This window comes from Metarhizium acridum (genome assembly GCF_019434415.1).
Source record: "Metarhizium acridum strain ARSEF 324 chromosome Unknown scaffold_31, whole genome shotgun sequence".
Taxonomy (NCBI): domain Eukaryota; kingdom Fungi; phylum Ascomycota; class Sordariomycetes; order Hypocreales; family Clavicipitaceae; genus Metarhizium; species Metarhizium acridum.
This window is the reverse complement of record NW_027094018.1, coordinates 3,194,992-3,210,770: the sequence shown is the minus strand read 5'-3', so window position 1 is coordinate 3,210,770 and position 15,779 is coordinate 3,194,992. Positions and strand designations below refer to the sequence as shown.

Genomic DNA, 15,779 nt, shown 5'->3' with positions numbered 1-15,779 from the left:
AAGGTCCAAACGATGTACTAGGTCAAGAATACAGAGGCAAGGATAGCAATATGTAAAGAGAAACAAATATCCCCTGTCGCCGAAGCCAGAAAACACCTACAAAGGCAAATGAAATGCTGTTGGCGCCGACCAGTTGAACGTGTCCATGGCCAAGATGGCACAAAGAGAAACAAGCTTGACGTCGTGGCATCCAATCCAATCATCTGTACCTTTTGTTGTCCCGTGCCACGTTGTAAGCACACATTTTTCGTTGGTATTCGCTAGTTCTACAAAGCAAACTGGTCACTCCTTGGCCTTGTTGTTTTCCCGACTGCTCATCAAGCCGTTCACAAGTCTGGCAATACCATGATGGGAATATCTCGTTGTCAGTTCAAGTAGAGAGTGCGTAACTATTCGGTAGGGACTGACTGGTGAAGAAGAAGAAAAGAAAAGAAAAGAAAATACATCATCGGTTAACCATTGAGCGAAAACTTGCGCATTGATCAACCCGGGGGCCTGTAATCCGCCGTCACATCCTGATGATCCTTCCTCCGGCGCTTGTCTGTGCCCAGCTGCAGATGCCATTGCTGGCGCTTCCGCCCTCCATCTCGTCGTGGTGTCCGGCGTTGTTGGTTATAGAGCTCACTGCTTGCAAGCTCCTCCTTCATCAATTCGAGAGCATTAGCAATTCCAGCCAATTTAAGCCGATAAAGTCCCACCGCCCAGACGTCTGCCGTCTCCTCATCATCGTCGGACTGCTCATCGACATGGGACGCTTCAGATGGCTTAAATTTTTTCCATGGGGTTACACCCAGCCAGCATGAAGCAAGCACCAGAAGATCCTTAAGGCCAATTTTGTACGCGACTGCGTACAACTGTATCATGCGCTCCGTAGTTGCTTCGACACCAATTTGGCCTCCGGGACGGGTTCCAAGTTGGGTTCCGGAATAGGCTCCCAGCAACGCCTCAAACGATGCTGCCGTATAAGCGTCCTCGCGGTTGAAATTGTATTTTATCAAAAAACTGCAGAGGAGTTCAGCGACCTCCGGAGTGGTGTCCCCAAGATCGAGGACGCTTGTAATATTCTCCTGGGGATCAATTCGGGTGTGACCATCGTGACGAGACTCTTGCGTGTCTTCACATGGCTGCATTGCATTTCTAACTCTCTTACCATGATTTTTGAGCAAAAACTCGGGCACGCTTTTGAATGGCTTGCCAACACCATATGTAAGGAGACATGACCTCACTGAAGGTTGAACAGTTCTTACAGCAACGTCAGAATAAGCGCCTTGGGGTTGTGTGGAAATGGATATGTCTACAGCTTACCTGTTTCCTCTTTCATCATCGCCCCGGTGTGGCCGGACAGGGGAAGCGCTAGTTTCGCGTTGCTGCTGCTTGCCTTTCCGCTTCGGCATGGTGTTGTGCTCGAAACGGCGTGATTGATGCTGAATATGTGGAAAGATTTTGGTGGAGGTGTTGAAGGTGTTGAAGGTGTTGAAGGTGTTGAAGGTGTTGAAGGTGTTGAAGGTGTTGAAGGTGTTGAAGGTGTTGAAGGTGTTGAATGTGAGGAAAGAAGTTGGAGCACTTTCACGGAATGAGCGACGTCTCATATAGATGAATTCTTGCCCCATGGGATATTGAACTCGATATTCCACGCAATACGGCACATCAGAGTGTTGGACATGTTCACAATGCGTTCCAAGCAGCTCGAAGATGGGTGTAACACGAGCTGCATATCCCTATACACGCCAAGAATAGCACACAACTAAACCAGCTTCTTTGTCCGCCGTGTTCATCCATCATGTCGGTCCGAAATGATGCAATTCCACGCCACGGGATCCCCCAAGTCAAACATGCTCGAGGTGCGCTTACCCATACCCGCACCGACACGTCCACATGAGCCATTCCAAGCTCCCTGGCCAGGTGGCTCTGACGCGTCCTTTTCATTGTTCACGTCTTGTTGCTAAATTGTACAAACGGAGTTCATGTCCTCTACACGTCGAAAATGTCACCGATACCCTCGCCCCCACCCCTCCTAATGTCGACAATGTCCAACCTCCAGCCCTCCCAGTGCTTCAGAGTTCGCTTGATCTCTTTGATCCTCTCCAGTCGCTGTTTTGACTCCTCCTCTTGGGCCTTGCGGAAGGCGTCCTCGTCAAAGTCAAAGTCGTCGTCATCCATCAGCTCGTGTTCAGCACCTGCTCCTCCTCCACCAACACCACCACCGGCCAAGGCATTAAGCCCGTTGGTGAGGAACTCACCGAAACCACTGGTCGAGTGTTTTCTTTGTGACGAGTGACCTATCGAGCCTCCGGAAAGGTCCACGTCATGGAAGCCGGTGTTGGTGGCCTCCATTTCTCGGCGTTTCTCGATCCATGCCCCGCTTCGCAGTTCGTGCACTTCGTGTTCAAGACTTCGAATCTTCTTTTCAAGTCGTAATCGCTCTTCGTTCTCAAGCTCGTCCACGCCCTCATCATCAAGTCCGCCACCGCCCTCTGCCGACTTGCGGCTGCGAAGTTTCTGGTTTTCGCTCTCCAGCTTCTCCACCTTGGCTTTCAGGTCCTTTGCGTCCTTTTCGGCACGCTCCTTGTCCTTTCGCAAGGCTTGAGACCTGGAGTCCTGCTCCTTGTGGATGGTGGTCAGTGTGGCCACTTTCTTCTCCAACGCATCAATCTTGACCTCCATGTCAGACTTGGCCTTTGTTGTTTCCTCCAGCTCGTGTTCAAGTGTCTTGACTTTTACCTCCGCGCTTGAACGCTCACTGCCCTCACGGACTGCTTTATCAGTCGTTCTCTCGAGATTGCGTTTTACATCCTGCAATTCTCGCTGTGCCTTGCCTGCAGCTGCTTCGGCCCGAGCAAGCTTGTCTTCGAGCGCATTTACTTGTTCTTTTTCTGTTTCAGCGCCAGTTTCCTGTCGCTGCACCCGAGCTTTCAAAGTGGAGATTTCAATTTCCATGGACTCTATGGTGGACTTCTTCGCGTCGAGTTCGGCCTGCAGCTCTGAAAGGGGGGTAGCAATAGAAACCGAGGCCCGATGGCCATGGCCCGAGCCTCTCGAGACTTGTTGCTGCAATTGCGTGTTTTGTCGTTGAAGTGAAGCAATTTCGCTTTTCTATACCAGTGTGTCAGCATCATATGATGTCCGCCCCTCGTTGGGCCAATTCACTCACCAACTGCTCCGTTTCATTATTTGCTTTGCCCTTCGCCGAAGAATCACCATCGGCTTCACGGAGCTCAGCGAGCTCATCCTCCGCCTTCTTCCATCGTTTTTCCGAGTCCGAGAACTCTTTGGATAGTTTCCTATTCTCCTTCTCTAAGTCCTCGATGCGAGCGACCTGCTTCCTGTAAATCTCTGGCGCGGTGTCACCATCGGGGCTGAACGGGCCTGGAGAAGTCGTTCCAGTCGCACCAGCACGGAACGATGTTGATCTCATCTTCGACTGTTGTGCCAGCGATGGAGTCGTCGACGGCGATTGATTGTCTGCCTTTTCGTCCTCAACCGCCCGGTCGTTGCCTGCGGCGGCTTCCCCTCCTTTGTCTTCGGCCGGATCTGCGGAAGGCAGTTCGGACGATTCAGCCCGCTCTTCGGCATTTGGGGACGCGGTTTCGGGGATTTCGTCTTCTTCTTTGGCGTCGTCTTTCTTGGCAGCCTTTTTGCCCTTCTTTTTCTTCATTTGTTCGACCTATACCGGCAATTAGAAGCTATGCGAGATGGGCAGGAGCGGGGGGGCCAGCACGCTTACGCGCTTTCTTGCCGCGGCGATCTTTTCCTGGCGCGCCTTTTCCTCTGCGTCGGCCATTTTGAGTGCTAATTGGCGTGCTGAGAATCAATTCTGTGCGCGAAATATAGCTTCTCGAGTTCAAAGGTCGAGGATGATTGCATCGAAGTTACGGAGGGCTGGCGAGACCCGATCCGGATAGGTGGCCACAGCTTGGCTTGCTCTCTCAGCTATTGGCGGCACGCAGCGACGTCAGCAGGTACTAGGTAGTCAGAGGTGGAGCTAGTCAATACCGGGATTGATGACAACAGAATGCCGATATTGCCAAAAAAAAAAAGAAAAGAGAAAAAAACAAGCTTGGCTCGTGAACAATTCGATGTTTATCGCGCCGGCTCAACTTGATTTCATAATGCCGCGTGGCTCTATGAACGAACCGAAGCGGCAATCTGTTAATCTGACACCCGCCAAGGTCGCTCCTGCCTTCATGTGCTGCTCAGACCACAGCGCAGAAGAGTCAGAGAGGGCAAAAAGGTGGTAGACCAGCGATGGTGCGAACATTCGCAGTGAATCACAAACGGACTACACGCCATCATCATGCCTCGTCAACCTGACTCTCAGCTTCTATGTGGAGAGTCTGAGTTGAATCAGCTCCATCTTTGAGAGCATGAACTGGACAGAAGGAGCGCTTGCCCGGGCCCCGAAGAATAGGAGAAGACACGAAGAGCTGTCGCGGCAACAAGAGTTTTTTGCTAAAGCTCGGATGCGGCATGCCGCAGAAGCCAAATTGACAGAGGCTGCACGTCCTCATCAAGGCCGACCCGCTGTGATCTTTGACATAGAAGATCGGCAAAACACTGCAGAAACCCCGACCGGAAGATGTGATGGGACAAGACCGCATTCGGTTCAGAAAAGGCCCCGGGATGGTTCAACGGCGAGCCCATCACCGCAATTAACTCTCGCTGTAGACTCGCCGGCACAGCAGGAGAAAGCACCTTGGCCGCGCAATGCAAAAGAGGTCAATGTACCCACGGATGCTGCCGATATGAAAACCAAGAAGCAGAGGCTGCTGAGAAAGGACGACTGGACGGGAATATCCCTTCAGAAATCCCTTACCATAGATTACCCGCAACCCACAAAGATGCAGCACGGTAGTGTACGCCGAAACCCACGCAAAGCCGTTCATGTTGGAGCAGCCAGAGGAACGACTACCAGGTCGAACGCTGAAGACATTCGGGTCTGCGTTGGGAGTCAGAATTTCAGATAGAGTCAGAATGGCAACTCCCTCAGAAGCCTCAAAGGGTCTCAATACCAGCCATCCACTATGTCTTCACAAGCATCTCAAAGACAAGATGTAAGCAAAGTTCTGTTATCTGGAAGACTTGGCAACTACCACCACCCATCAGCTACCGCAGATCCATCTGTGCCGGCTCATTCATCTAGTCTAAGCAACCGGTCTAGCGGCTCCAGGAGTCTGCAGCATCTGTGGTGGTCAGATCAATCCTGCAGCACAACCAGTTCAGTACCTCGCGATGACGGGTCTCCCCAGTCACTATACCACCCACGGCCACAACGGTCGGTTAACATATCAAGCCTTCTTCATGTAAAATCTCCTCGTCCAGAATCGGGGTCGAGTGTGAGAGCGCAGAATGGCAGCCAAGGCACATTCGACATGTTTCCCTCTCACGACATTGAGCGAAGTGTTGACAGATTCAACTATGGATATTATAATTCTTTAGGTATAAGCCTGCCTCGAGATTCGCCCAAGTATACAAAGCGTCCTGAGCAGCGCAACGCTCAAATAAGACATATGAATCCCCCATACACAGCCCATGGTCCCCGAGTACCTGCGGCGGCCCCAAGAGAACTGGACACAGACGGCGAACTCGTCCATGCAGGAACAAAGTATCCGTATTTCCTCTCCGCAAATGGACAACCCTATCCGCAAACATTAGCAGCATGCGGCTCTTTAGCATCGATATACCACCCCTCCCCCTCCAGTAGCTTGACAGACGATAACCTTTTGTCCATGCCACTACCCGGCAGGCTCGATACACAAGACCTCGTGGACATCTTACAAGAATCCAACCAGTACAAACAGCATCGCAATCAAGGCAGTACTATCCTCAACAACCTGCCAGCTCGTCCGCATCTGACTCAAGACATTTCCGGCACCGAAACAAACTACCAAAGTGCTCTCGAGAGTTCCGGACCAAGCATCCCAGCCCTAATGGCCAGCAACACCACACAATACCGGTCATCGACCCCCGAAACACCAAACACCAAACCATATCCAATCCGCCCATCATCCGCTAGACGAAAATCCCTATCGACCGACACCCACCCTCCAGCGTTAAAGCCGGCTAACGCCAAACCCGACGTCGTATACCGCCAGCCCCAACCCTTCGTCGGCAAGCTAGCTTCCTCCGAGACACAGCATGCGCAATTGTTGACCAGCCGTGCGCGAAAACGGACGTCGAATCGCCCTGATATTCGGGCATTGCCAAATCACGACCAGGATCCAATCGAGTGATTTCGTCGCGTCACTGTGCCTCCCCGGTTACATGGATGTCAGGTCAAGGAGGGGTACGGAGTAAGGGGAGGGAAATTGAGTAAATCACAGCGTTATCCATCGGAGCGGACCGCATCCACCTGATCTATCATATCACAGCGTCTTCGCAGCATAATTCAAACATTATCAGTTCTGATCTGCCTCAGTCCATCCAGTATCCAGATCAGTCCAGTTCGCGTAATGCCTGAATGCCTGACAAGGCTGGCGCGAATAAGCACAGCCCCGAACGGCTACTAACCTGTTGGCCTGCTGGCCTACCCATGCGCCCCACACACAACACCGCCACCTCGAGCTTCTAGAAGACTTCCCTCCCCCTTCCCAATCGTTCGGGCGCGGTCCACATCGCATGAGATCCAGAGAAACATTTGACCCTCTCTCTTTTTTTGCCGTGGTGGCGGTGTGCATCACACTGCCAAACGGGATAACTACAATTGAGCGCGAAGTGGCCGGTTTGGAACCCCTGGGTTTCCGGCAAGCCAGTCCCTACGATGCTCGATGCAAGCCTGGTTTCGGTAAGTGTAAAAAAGATGCGTAGAGGGGGTGCCTTGACTCGGCAGTGGCTACTGGTGGGATTGTGTCTTGGTGGCACACCACTAGGCATGTCAGATGGTCTCTTGTCTCGGTTTTTTCTTGTTGGTGCCATGTTGGATGCCATGTGTATATTGGTGATTCATGACTTGATACGGCTGCTGAAAAGTCGACTCATGAAGTGCATTTTATCACGATCCGTTTGGATGCTATCACAAGGAAGACAGGTGAACATGGCCATTGAGTCACACTTTTTGCGGTGGAAATTGTGCAGTATATTTATGTATATTCTATGTATATGTCGTGCTCAATTATTCCTACACCTTCTTTCATTTCTACTTGTGCACCATGGCGGAGCTCCAGGCTGCCTCGCGACGTATATACATTGGTATCTATCTTATTGGAGGGGGTTGTGTGACACAAAACTGGCCAGCAATTTCGGTGGTCACATTCAAGCCGCTATAAGGCGATCAAGCCAGCCTCATCGAGGTTGCAAACCAGGGCGGGCCAATTATTGAAGCAGCGCGCAAAAGTGTATCCGCAAAAGAACGAGATAATGGCGCCATTAGCTTCTGCGACGAGCCTCCTTACGCTTCGGTTGACACGTAGTCTTGCAGTAGGGGCACTCGTAGCCGTCTTGATCAATGTAGATTCTCTTTAGGCACTTTGAGCATCGCCACCAGGTTGAGGAGACTCGTCGGTCTTCCAGCCATTCCTCGTTGATGGACCCGCCGCGCTTCTCAATGTCTTCCTTGTGGAATTCACGAAGATGGTCACGGAAGTGGTCTAATCGATGGAATGGATCGCGACGGCGAGAGCACCGTGGGTAGTCGCAGTTGAACGAGACCTTTTGTGACTCTGAGGCATGGCGGTGCTTGTAGTGGCGGTCCAGGTCTGCTCTGCGTTTGAAGGGTTTGGCGTTACAGCCTGGATAAAGGCAACAGACGGGGTAGTCACGGCCGCTTTGTGATCTGTACAGTTAGCATTTGGGACTGGAATCGAGGACCATGAATATGACGTACAATGACTTGGATCCTCGGTCTTCAGATGATGGTCGTGGAGAAGGGGTGTCTCGGTCGACATCCAGATTAGGGGAAGAATAATATAACGCCGTTGCGGCCGAGGACGGGCTTAACTGATGATGTTTGGGGCTAGGAAAACTTCCTGTTGACGATGGGCTCTGGAAACTAGGATGCAGTCCGTTCAGCATCGGCGACACGGACATGGGAGAATCATCAACGCTCCCGCTTTCGGAGCGACAGGTACGTGATGACGAATCCGCTTGGTCATACTGTGGCGTGGTCCGTGATGAAACCTCGCTCTGCGGCATGTATAGCGAACTCGTATCATAATTTTGCCCAAATGAATATTCCAAGTGTTGAATCTTTAAGCCCTGAGCAGTGTCCATCTCGAATGATCCCGGAGACGCTCGGTCGACTTTATTGTACGCAAGGAGGGGATGATGCTGTCTTTGTTTCCTGGTGTAGAGAATATACTCGGTCATGGGACAGAGTTGTCGATGTAATAATTATTCGGAGAACATAAATCCGTCGAAACAAGGCTGTCTCGACAGATTCTAACTGAAATTATGAACAAGAAATCACCTTTGCGCTATCAATGCGGAGAAGAGAGGGACTGAACACTTCCCCAATATAAGAGTTCACTGAGTTCACTTTTAAATCTGCGCTTTGTTCAAAAGGGGGAGGAACCTCCTAGGGCTGACCAACGACAGGTAGTTAATGTGATCAATCAAAAGGACACACCATGGGCTTAAGTAACAACAATTCTGCGAGGGTAGAAGAGCCAAAAAGAAGCGTCAAAGGAAAGCAAGGGCTTTCTAGAATGTGGAACCCTGGGGCCCGTTCAGGGGATGTCTATGTATGTACGGAGTATGTTTGTAGATATGATGTAGACGGGCATGATGAACAAGGGGACATTTAAGGCTGTGACCCGGCCGAGTGGGAATCAGGGTCAGAGGCCAACAGGCCATATCGATGGAGACGAGATTCGAAAATGATGTGAGCAATACGTATGGATCCCGGCTTATGATTCCAATGTGAGTCAAACGCTCTTTTCTGGTGCGGAGACGCAATGCCACGGCACAAACCACAGAACAGCGTCCCAAGTTGAACAGAGCAGAAAGGGTGTAAGAGCAGACTTCTAGGCTGCCGTCTGGAGGAGACAGATAGGGTGATAGGGCAGGACAGCGCGGGTGCGTATGGTCCAATGCAAGGACAAGGATGCCTGAAATGCAAAGGCAGGACCAGGGCCCCTTCGAGAGTGAGGCTAAGCCAGGTCAGATACTGGCCAATACTTGACGACAAGATGCAGCAATGCTCTCGATTCGGAATCGTCCAAGGGAAACATGGCTGCAGCTCCGAGACGAGAGCGCATGGGCTGGTGGGCCAATAAACGGCTAGGGCCAACGCTGTTAGCCTTACGGGTCATCTTAGGGCTGACGAACCGAGGGCCGTCCATGACCAAGTTATGGGGAGTGTTTGACAGCCGCTTTTCCGACCATGAATAACCATTGGCAGGCGTGTATCATTGAGAAAAGAGTCGGAAATGAACTGCGGAGATGCCGTCAGACCAAGGGAACTCGAACACGAGTTTCCCGCTTCTGGGAACCGCGTTGTCCATGTAGCCAAATCGGATCAGTACAGGCATCGACAAGGGCCGTGTTTGTACCAAAGTTCCAGATGTCTCTATCGCAGGGACTCGAGGAGGTGTCCGCTGGCGACCTACCTTGGTAGGTAGGCGTAATGTTCAGCCAACGGTTCGGACAAGCAGTGCGGCACAAGCGAGTACATGGGTACCTAACAGTAGTTAATCCCTAGCGCCAAGGCGGAGTTTCCGAGCCAGAGAGTTTATGAGTGAACTTGGGGGGGTGACAAAAGTGAACACCCCTCCAGATTGATAGCAGAGTTGTGTGCGAGCATAGCTCGCAGAATTGAGACGCTCAGTGACTTGTCAGGAGCTATTTAGACGGGGTGGACAAGGGTGGGAACCGTAGTGCTCAGTAGGCTCTAGGGGGACGATGGCAAACACTGGATCAGTACTGTACTTGCTCTGATAAGGTTTTCGCTTAGGGAGTGATATCATCCCCTTGAGTACCAGTTCACCGTAATGATCTGCCATACCTGTCGACAGACCACTATGTCTGGCCCCTGTACATGGCCTCTTGTCATCTTATGACTATCCGCCGCAGCGTAAAACAGGCCGTAGCTTGTTTGAGTGCGACAGTGTGATGTGATCTTGTGCAAGGCTCTGCTGTCGTCATTGTTCCTCTGCCGCTTGGGAACAGTGGATTGAGATATGCATGTCATGTCCACATGAATGTTGAGCACGGCTGCTGTATTGGGTTTCGACACCGACGACACGGCGGTCTGTGTGAAACCAAAGCAAACCTCACCAAAGTGTAGTTTTTAACGAGGTAGACGAGTTCCAGGGAGACTAGTCACGGCCATGAACGACGCTGCTGACTACAGGCTGGCGCAAATTTGTAGTGCTTCGAAGCCATTTCGTGGGGTCCGCTTTTGGTCTCGTTCCCTCACAACGGCGACTATGATCGACGGCACGGCTTCCAGTCGACAGGTTGGTACCCCGTACATTGCGTTTCTCTGCATCGTCAGCCACTGCCGTGGTATGTCTACCAAGTACACATGGGCGAGGACAAGGATGAGGCATCAAGAAGGGGGGGGCCAAACCCGGACGGGCTACCTACCAATCTGCATGCTCCGTACGAGTTATGTCCTGAAGAGAAACCAGTGAGCCTGACGAGGTGCCTGGCCAATGCGGTCACCAATGGGCCGAGGCCATCGGTGCGACCGTCGCAGCTCACCCCCCAGACCTCGCAGAGCCGCAGCCACGGGTCTTGTCGGTGTCAGCCGTGGGAAGTGTCGTTTAGATGAGCACAGGGGCCTTTTAGGCGGAGGCGAGGAGATTATTGGGACCATTAAAGATTAACTAGATGATGTAAATCATGTCGTTTATCGCAGGGCTCCTTGCAATCATGTGTTTGCTGGTGAACTGTGCGGGTTGTGCACGTGAACCAATTGACTAATATGCACCTGATGCCAAGCAAGGAAGTCAGCACCAGCTGACGACAGTGAAGAAGGAAGGAACACTTCTGGTCTGAAATGTACCCTTGCCGAGTTATGGTTCCGTCCGCTACCACACCCAGCCCTTGCTCAGATGGCTGCGCGTCATCACATCACACAACCCAGCCCCATCTTACCTGAACTTGCCTACTGAGGCATTCGTACAAGCATTTTACGCCACTAAAATGCTTGGCCCACGTGAGCCAGGTTGCTCGGGAGAACTAGTTATTACGGTATGCATTTTCGAATATGTTTAGCCTGTGCGATTAATTGAGCGCGAGCTTCCCTCGGTTGCCGATCACAGTGCCGTGGCGCCTAACTTAATACTTTTGCCGATTCAGGCTGCTATTCAAAACACCTCGTTTGTGTCTCGTCAGCTTACACAGCGGCCTCCTCACGCACACCGTATACCTACCTATTCGTGCCACCGTGATAAGCCTATAATTGACACAGCATGATAGAGTCACTGTGCGACACAACAAGCACCTTAAAGCATCTGATCAAAAACCGGTCCTGGTTCATCAATTGACCAAAAAAATAATAGCAAACACTATATCCCCTAACCCAATGTAGCCTACCACTACATCAATTGCCTCTAAAACACCGAGCCGAGAGAAAACAGGATCAAACACTATAATCAAGATACAAGCGGCAATTGGGATGCGACGGCATGCTGTCGACATCACACCTCGTCCTCGAGGAATTTGTAAGCAAACTTAAAGTCTGCCTTTCTGCGGTTCATCCTGCTCGCGAGTGTTAGTCGACCACGCCACCAACATGATATTGTTGAGTGTAGGAGACACGTACCAGGTGCTTTCATAGTCGAAGAAGCGATATGTCCCTTGCTCAAACTCCTCCGTGATGTTCTTGGGCTCCTCATGTCGCTGGAACCACGTCTGATATTGCTTGTGGAATCGCCAGCTTTGATCCTTGAGTGCTTTAGCGGCGAGATACTGCTGAGCAGTTCCCTGCTTATAGTAGAAGACGTAGAACAGAGTGTCAGGATCTATCCTCGCGTAAAGACGAGGGTCGTCAAAGATGGGCAGCGGTTCACGAGGAAAGCCAGAGCCTGTTTGAGGCATAGGGACATCGGGTCGGTAATTCCGAGGGACGTCGGCATCTACCGCGTCTGGTAATGCCGCTTGGCTGGCCGCCATCAGTCGCAATGTAGACTGAGCAGATGGGTGCAGTGGCCGTTTTCTTGATGCTTCATAAGAATCGACTAGATCTTGCAATGATGAAGGTAAGTGGTAAATGGACTCCTCTGTTTCCTCCACAATCGGCTTTATACCATTGGTGGTCCCATTTGCCTGGGCTATTATTGACCTTCAGTTAGCACCTAGAACAAGGCGGGCAAAGGTACCACCAGATCTCACCTGTTGAGCCTTCCGCGTGCTGGGCAACAGCAGGCTGCTTCCCTGGACCCTTCTTCTTGGATGGCCTCGTCATGATGGAAATCTCGGGCTCCGCTGGGGGAGCCGGGCCTTTCGATTCGGAGCCTGTTGCTGGCTGTGCCGGAGCAATAGCTGGGGAATTTGTCGCACTTGTTCTTGGCTGGACTGGCGGCAGAGGTGATATCCCCACGCTGGATCCTGGCGGTGGCGGCAACGGTGCAATACCTACATTGCTCTTATCGCTTGCGGCAGCGGCAGCGGCGGCAGACGCGTACTTGAGACCCTCTCCTGCTGGTCTTGCAGGCGCAGCAGCTGGCTTCATTGACGAATTTGCAACACCACCGGTGCTTGTTGAAGATAAAGGAGTGTGCAGTGTAGCGAGTGCCGGCAAAGGGGATCTGGTTTGGGATGAGGCTTTCCGCGCCGAGGCATCGATCTCTTTGGGTACTTTTCTCGAAGGTTTTGACGACAGTTCGGGCTCGGGCATAACCTCGTCTTGAACGGATTGTGCATCCTGGGATGAACTCTTTTCGTTCTCCTGGACCATACCATACGTGCCTTCTTCGTCCTCCAGATCCAACTCGTCGTATATGCCCTCGTCTTCCATGAAGTCGTCATTCATATTATCCGAGACATAGTATCGAATGTTCTCCTCCATTTCATTTACCTGTTCTGTCTCGACAGCACCGTTCTCCAAAGACCTTCGAATCAGTTCCAGCTTTCCTTGGTGCCATTTATGTCTTTCTATTACTCTGTCGATCTCGGCCATTCGTTCAGCCTTGGCAGACTGGCCCTTGCCCTTTTTCATCGTCGCCTGTATAGATTCGCTTTCGGCCTCTAGGGATTCAATTTGTTGTTCCAGGTCGTCAACCATATTACTCAAAAATTCGCCAGCTTCAACCTTTGCTTGTTCCTTTGGATCCAGCTTAGCCGCTGCCGATAGACCTTCTTTGGAGTAAGCTTTGGTTTTCATAGCCTTCTCGACCGCTTTGAACTTTTCCATTTGCTAAAACATAGGCGTGCGAGGTTAGTTTTTCATTGATCAAAGGTGTGCTTGTGTTACAATGGTACATTGTTGGGCACCAACCGTCTCGATGAGTTTGCGGTGCTCTAATAAAGGAGCCTTGTCCTTGATATCGTTGCTCGCTGCCCATGTTTTGATCTGATCACGCAACCGCTGGAGCTTCTTGATCTCGCGCTTGAGGTTGTCCTCGAGCTTTTCCTTCTGGGCTGGGTTGTTCGACTGCTCGATTTTGTCGTAGATTGCTTCGAATTCGGCCACGCCCTCGGCCACCTTTTTGAAGCACTTGTCGACTTCTTGCTGCAATTTCCTCGCCGCCATTGTTTCGACAGTGAGGAGCTTCCGAGCCCCGAGCCCCGCGCTCTTTGCCCGATCGTAACGATTTTTGGGCTTGGGATTAGTTCGAGCGTCGCCTTATAGTTACCCCAAGCGTGGTGAAAAAAGTCAGCTACGTGGAGCTTCGGATGCACACGTCGGGTAGATAGAAGAGGATGCCCTCGAGCGTCGGTGCGGCGTTGTGAAGTTGTTACTGATGCTCTCTGCCTCTGGTCCGGCTGTGAATGTGGTCGTTAGCCTGGCGTAATTCTGTGGGAGTTGGATCTGAATGGACGTGACGGGCTTAGAGATTGGAAGGAGAGGTCACAGCCGTGTGGCTGACTAGCGGAGGCTTGCACCTGCATGCGCATCGATGTTAGCGACTAGCAAATTTGCCAACAATCAATGCGTAACAAAAGAATAGATGTGATGTCAAATTTTAATCAGTTGCTTCATAAAGTAGCTACTAAAATTAAAGATCCTAATTTAAAGTCTTGAATCAAGTTTCAGAACAATTAATTATCGGCGTGCTTCGAGAAACACTATCTATGAGTACCCAAGCTGGCAAACCAGCTGCTAGCCAGACACGCACTAGCGATCTCACATGACATGGGCACTCCCATGGATTGGACCAGTCGATGGATCAAATCATGAAAGGCTGAGCCTTCGTATCATTAGTGGATGTAACCAAGCATATCACTCACACCAGAAACTGTTCCGTTGCCCTCTTTTTAAGCCATATCCATATCAGCATTGCACATGGCCGGCCTTGGTTTTGCGGTTTGGTGGTAATTTTGCGACGTTTTCTGATGCAATTTTGCGAATTTCTTTTCGTGCTTTTCGTCGAGTTTAATCTAATTACAGCTACTTACCTATCTGGCGCATTCTCACCATAGACATCATGAAAGGTATGTTCCACAACCCAGTACTGAACCTGCTTCTCTAATGTAGTGCTTCCGTACAGCTATCATTCAACGGGTCCTGTCTGCGTCTGTGACGGTGGACAGAGAGGTCATTTCGTCGATTGGGCGTGGGGTGCTCGTTTTCGCAGCCGTGGCGCCTGGTGACTCAGAAAAGGAGGCACAGCAGATTGCCAACAAGGTCATCAAAATGAAACTTTGGGACGATGACAAGGGAGGAAGGGTGAGTAGTATTATTGACTTCTGTGTTACCATGCCGTACCAGTGCTCTATTTTTATGTTGTCGCTAACTGGCTTAATAGTGGAAGAAGAGCGTTATGGACATTAATGGAGAAGTGCTATGCGGTACGTAGCTCTGCGGATTTGCCGAGAGGAGGAAAGCTTGTTTTTTTGACTGGGTTCTGATGGCGATGCCCAGTCTCGCAATTCACTCTCCTCGCGCGCACGAAGAAGGGAACCAAGCCCGACTTTCACGGCGCTGCGGCACCGGAAGAGGCACAGCGGCTATACCACTACTTTGTTGACCAATTGAAGGCGGGATACGACGTAGAGAGGGTTAAGGACGGCAGATTTCAAGCCATGATGGAAGTGGCATTAGTCAATGATGGTCCGGTACGTGGCTCTTTCGTTTGTCTGTGTGATGACTGCCTCGGACGGATGCAACTAACAATTTAACAGGTTACTCTTGAACTGCAAGCGGGAAGCCAAAACAACGACAAGTCCGAATGAGAGACTCGTCCGCCAGAGCCAGTGATATCAAGGCCGAAAGCATCATATAAGATACAAATGTATAAAAACTAAATTAGTGGGATGGGATTAGCATTGGCTGGGAGCCCATTGTTTACTGTCGTACGAGGATGAATATTACAGGCAAGGAGGATTTGGTCATGAATAGAATATGCTGGATGGCGACACAAAAATAGCGACATGGATTAGAATGTATGTAAAAAATTAGAAACCGTCGTCGCTTCTGTCGACACGCGCATGTATTTGCCTATTGCTCGCGATGGCGTTGGCGTGCACAAGTGCATTCCGTGCACGGCAAGTCAGCTAGAAACTTCCACAGCTCCAACTGGGAAGGTGCAACCCCACCAGCGGATTTTAAAGCCTTCTTATCTTGAATCCACCTCCACACGAAGGAAGCTCGAATCCGATGCAACGAGCTCATCCCGATCTCACTTGATCCCTTTCAAGCGCCAGGCAATCCGCATTGCATCACTGACCTCAATCGG

General features: G+C 51.1%; 6 protein-coding genes across 7 annotated transcripts; 2 read left to right on the top strand and 4 right to left on the bottom strand.

Moving 5' to 3' along the window:
• Positions 1 to 482: 482 nt before the first annotated feature.
• On the bottom strand, positions 483 to 1,653 carry J3458_005862 (uncharacterized protein; the record flags this gene model as incomplete). Its single annotated transcript, XM_066119024.1, has 2 exons — positions 1,306 to 1,653; positions 483 to 1,242 (listed from the first exon to the last, which is right to left on the bottom strand). The coding sequence occupies exons 1-2, from the start codon at positions 1,608 to 1,610 to the stop codon at positions 483 to 485; spliced, it is 1,065 nt and encodes a 354-aa protein (XP_065976546.1). The 5' UTR covers positions 1,611 to 1,653.
• Positions 1,654 to 1,971: 318 nt separating this feature from the next.
• Positions 1,972 to 3,781, bottom strand: J3458_005861 (uncharacterized protein; the record flags this gene model as incomplete). The annotated part of the gene is made up of 3 exons (XM_066119023.1): positions 1,972 to 3,093; positions 3,152 to 3,664; positions 3,725 to 3,781. The coding sequence occupies 3 exons, from the start codon at positions 3,779 to 3,781 to the stop codon at positions 1,972 to 1,974; spliced, it is 1,692 nt and encodes a 563-aa protein (XP_065976545.1).
• An 863-nt stretch (positions 3,782 to 4,644) lies between these two features.
• On the top strand, positions 4,645 to 6,626 carry J3458_005860 (uncharacterized protein). Its single transcript, XM_007816670.2, has one exon. The coding sequence runs from the start codon at positions 5,022 to 5,024 to the stop codon at positions 6,228 to 6,230; it is 1,209 nt and encodes a 402-aa protein (XP_007814861.2). The 5' UTR covers positions 4,645 to 5,021; the 3' UTR covers positions 6,231 to 6,626.
• A 477-nt stretch (positions 6,627 to 7,103) lies between these two features.
• Positions 7,104 to 9,042, bottom strand: J3458_005859 (uncharacterized protein). The gene is made up of 2 exons (XM_066119022.1): positions 7,820 to 9,042; positions 7,104 to 7,768 (listed from the first exon to the last, which is right to left on the bottom strand). Exons 1-2 carry the CDS (start codon positions 8,299 to 8,301, stop codon positions 7,363 to 7,365), a joined length of 888 nt encoding a protein of 295 aa, XP_065976544.1. The 5' UTR covers positions 8,302 to 9,042; the 3' UTR covers positions 7,104 to 7,362.
• A 2,198-nt stretch (positions 9,043 to 11,240) lies between these two features.
• Positions 11,241 to 14,007, bottom strand: NOT5_1 (general negative regulator of transcription subunit 5). 2 transcript variants are annotated; one of them, XM_066119020.1, is made up of 4 exons: positions 13,379 to 14,007; positions 12,274 to 13,297; positions 11,705 to 12,212; positions 11,241 to 11,640 (listed from the first exon to the last, which is right to left on the bottom strand). In XM_066119020.1, exons 1-4 carry the CDS (start codon positions 13,631 to 13,633, stop codon positions 11,580 to 11,582), a joined length of 1,848 nt encoding a protein of 615 aa, XP_065976542.1. In that variant the 5' UTR covers positions 13,634 to 14,007; the 3' UTR covers positions 11,241 to 11,579. The 2 variants fall into 2 exon arrangements, with proteins under 2 accessions (XP_065976542.1, XP_065976543.1); XM_066119021.1 differs by having other exon boundaries at positions 11,705 to 13,297.
• A 289-nt stretch (positions 14,008 to 14,296) lies between these two features.
• DTD1_1 (D-tyrosyl-tRNA(Tyr) deacylase) lies at positions 14,297 to 15,638 on the top strand. Its single transcript, XM_007816667.2, has 4 exons — positions 14,297 to 14,535; positions 14,592 to 14,770; positions 14,850 to 14,892; positions 14,966 to 15,638. The coding sequence occupies exons 1-4, from the start codon at positions 14,529 to 14,531 to the stop codon at positions 15,220 to 15,222; spliced, it is 486 nt and encodes a 161-aa protein (XP_007814858.2). The 5' UTR covers positions 14,297 to 14,528; the 3' UTR covers positions 15,223 to 15,638.
• The last annotated feature ends 141 nt before the right edge of the window (positions 15,639 to 15,779 follow it).

Excerpts from the sequence above, each read along its gene's own strand:
- J3458_005860 (XM_007816670.2), top strand. The coding sequence starts at position 5,022 with ATGTCTTCACAAGCATCTCAAAGACAAGATGTAAGCAAAGTTCTGTTA.
- J3458_005859 (XM_066119022.1), bottom strand. The coding sequence starts at position 8,301 with ATGACCGAGTATATTCTCTACACCAGGAAACAAAGACAGCATCATCCC. Across the intron at positions 7,769-7,819 it reads GACCGAGGATCCAAGTCATT|ATCACAAAGCGGCCGTGACT; the intron begins GTACGTCATATT and ends CTAACTGTACAG.
- NOT5_1 (XM_066119020.1), bottom strand. The coding sequence starts at position 13,633 with ATGGCGGCGAGGAAATTGCAGCAAGAAGTCGACAAGTGCTTCAAAAAG. Across the intron at positions 12,213-12,273 it reads GCACGCGGAAGGCTCAACAG|CCCAGGCAAATGGGACCACC; the intron begins GTGAGATCTGGT and ends GGTCAATAATAG. Across the intron at positions 11,641-11,704 it reads TTCGACTATGAAAGCACCTG|GATGAACCGCAGAAAGGCAG; the intron begins GTACGTGTCTCC and ends ACTCGCGAGCAG.
- DTD1_1 (XM_007816667.2), top strand. Across the intron at positions 14,771-14,849 it reads ACGATGACAAGGGAGGAAGG|TGGAAGAAGAGCGTTATGGA; the intron begins GTGAGTAGTATT and ends CTGGCTTAATAG. Across the intron at positions 14,893-14,965 it reads TAATGGAGAAGTGCTATGCG|TCTCGCAATTCACTCTCCTC; the intron begins GTACGTAGCTCT and ends GGCGATGCCCAG.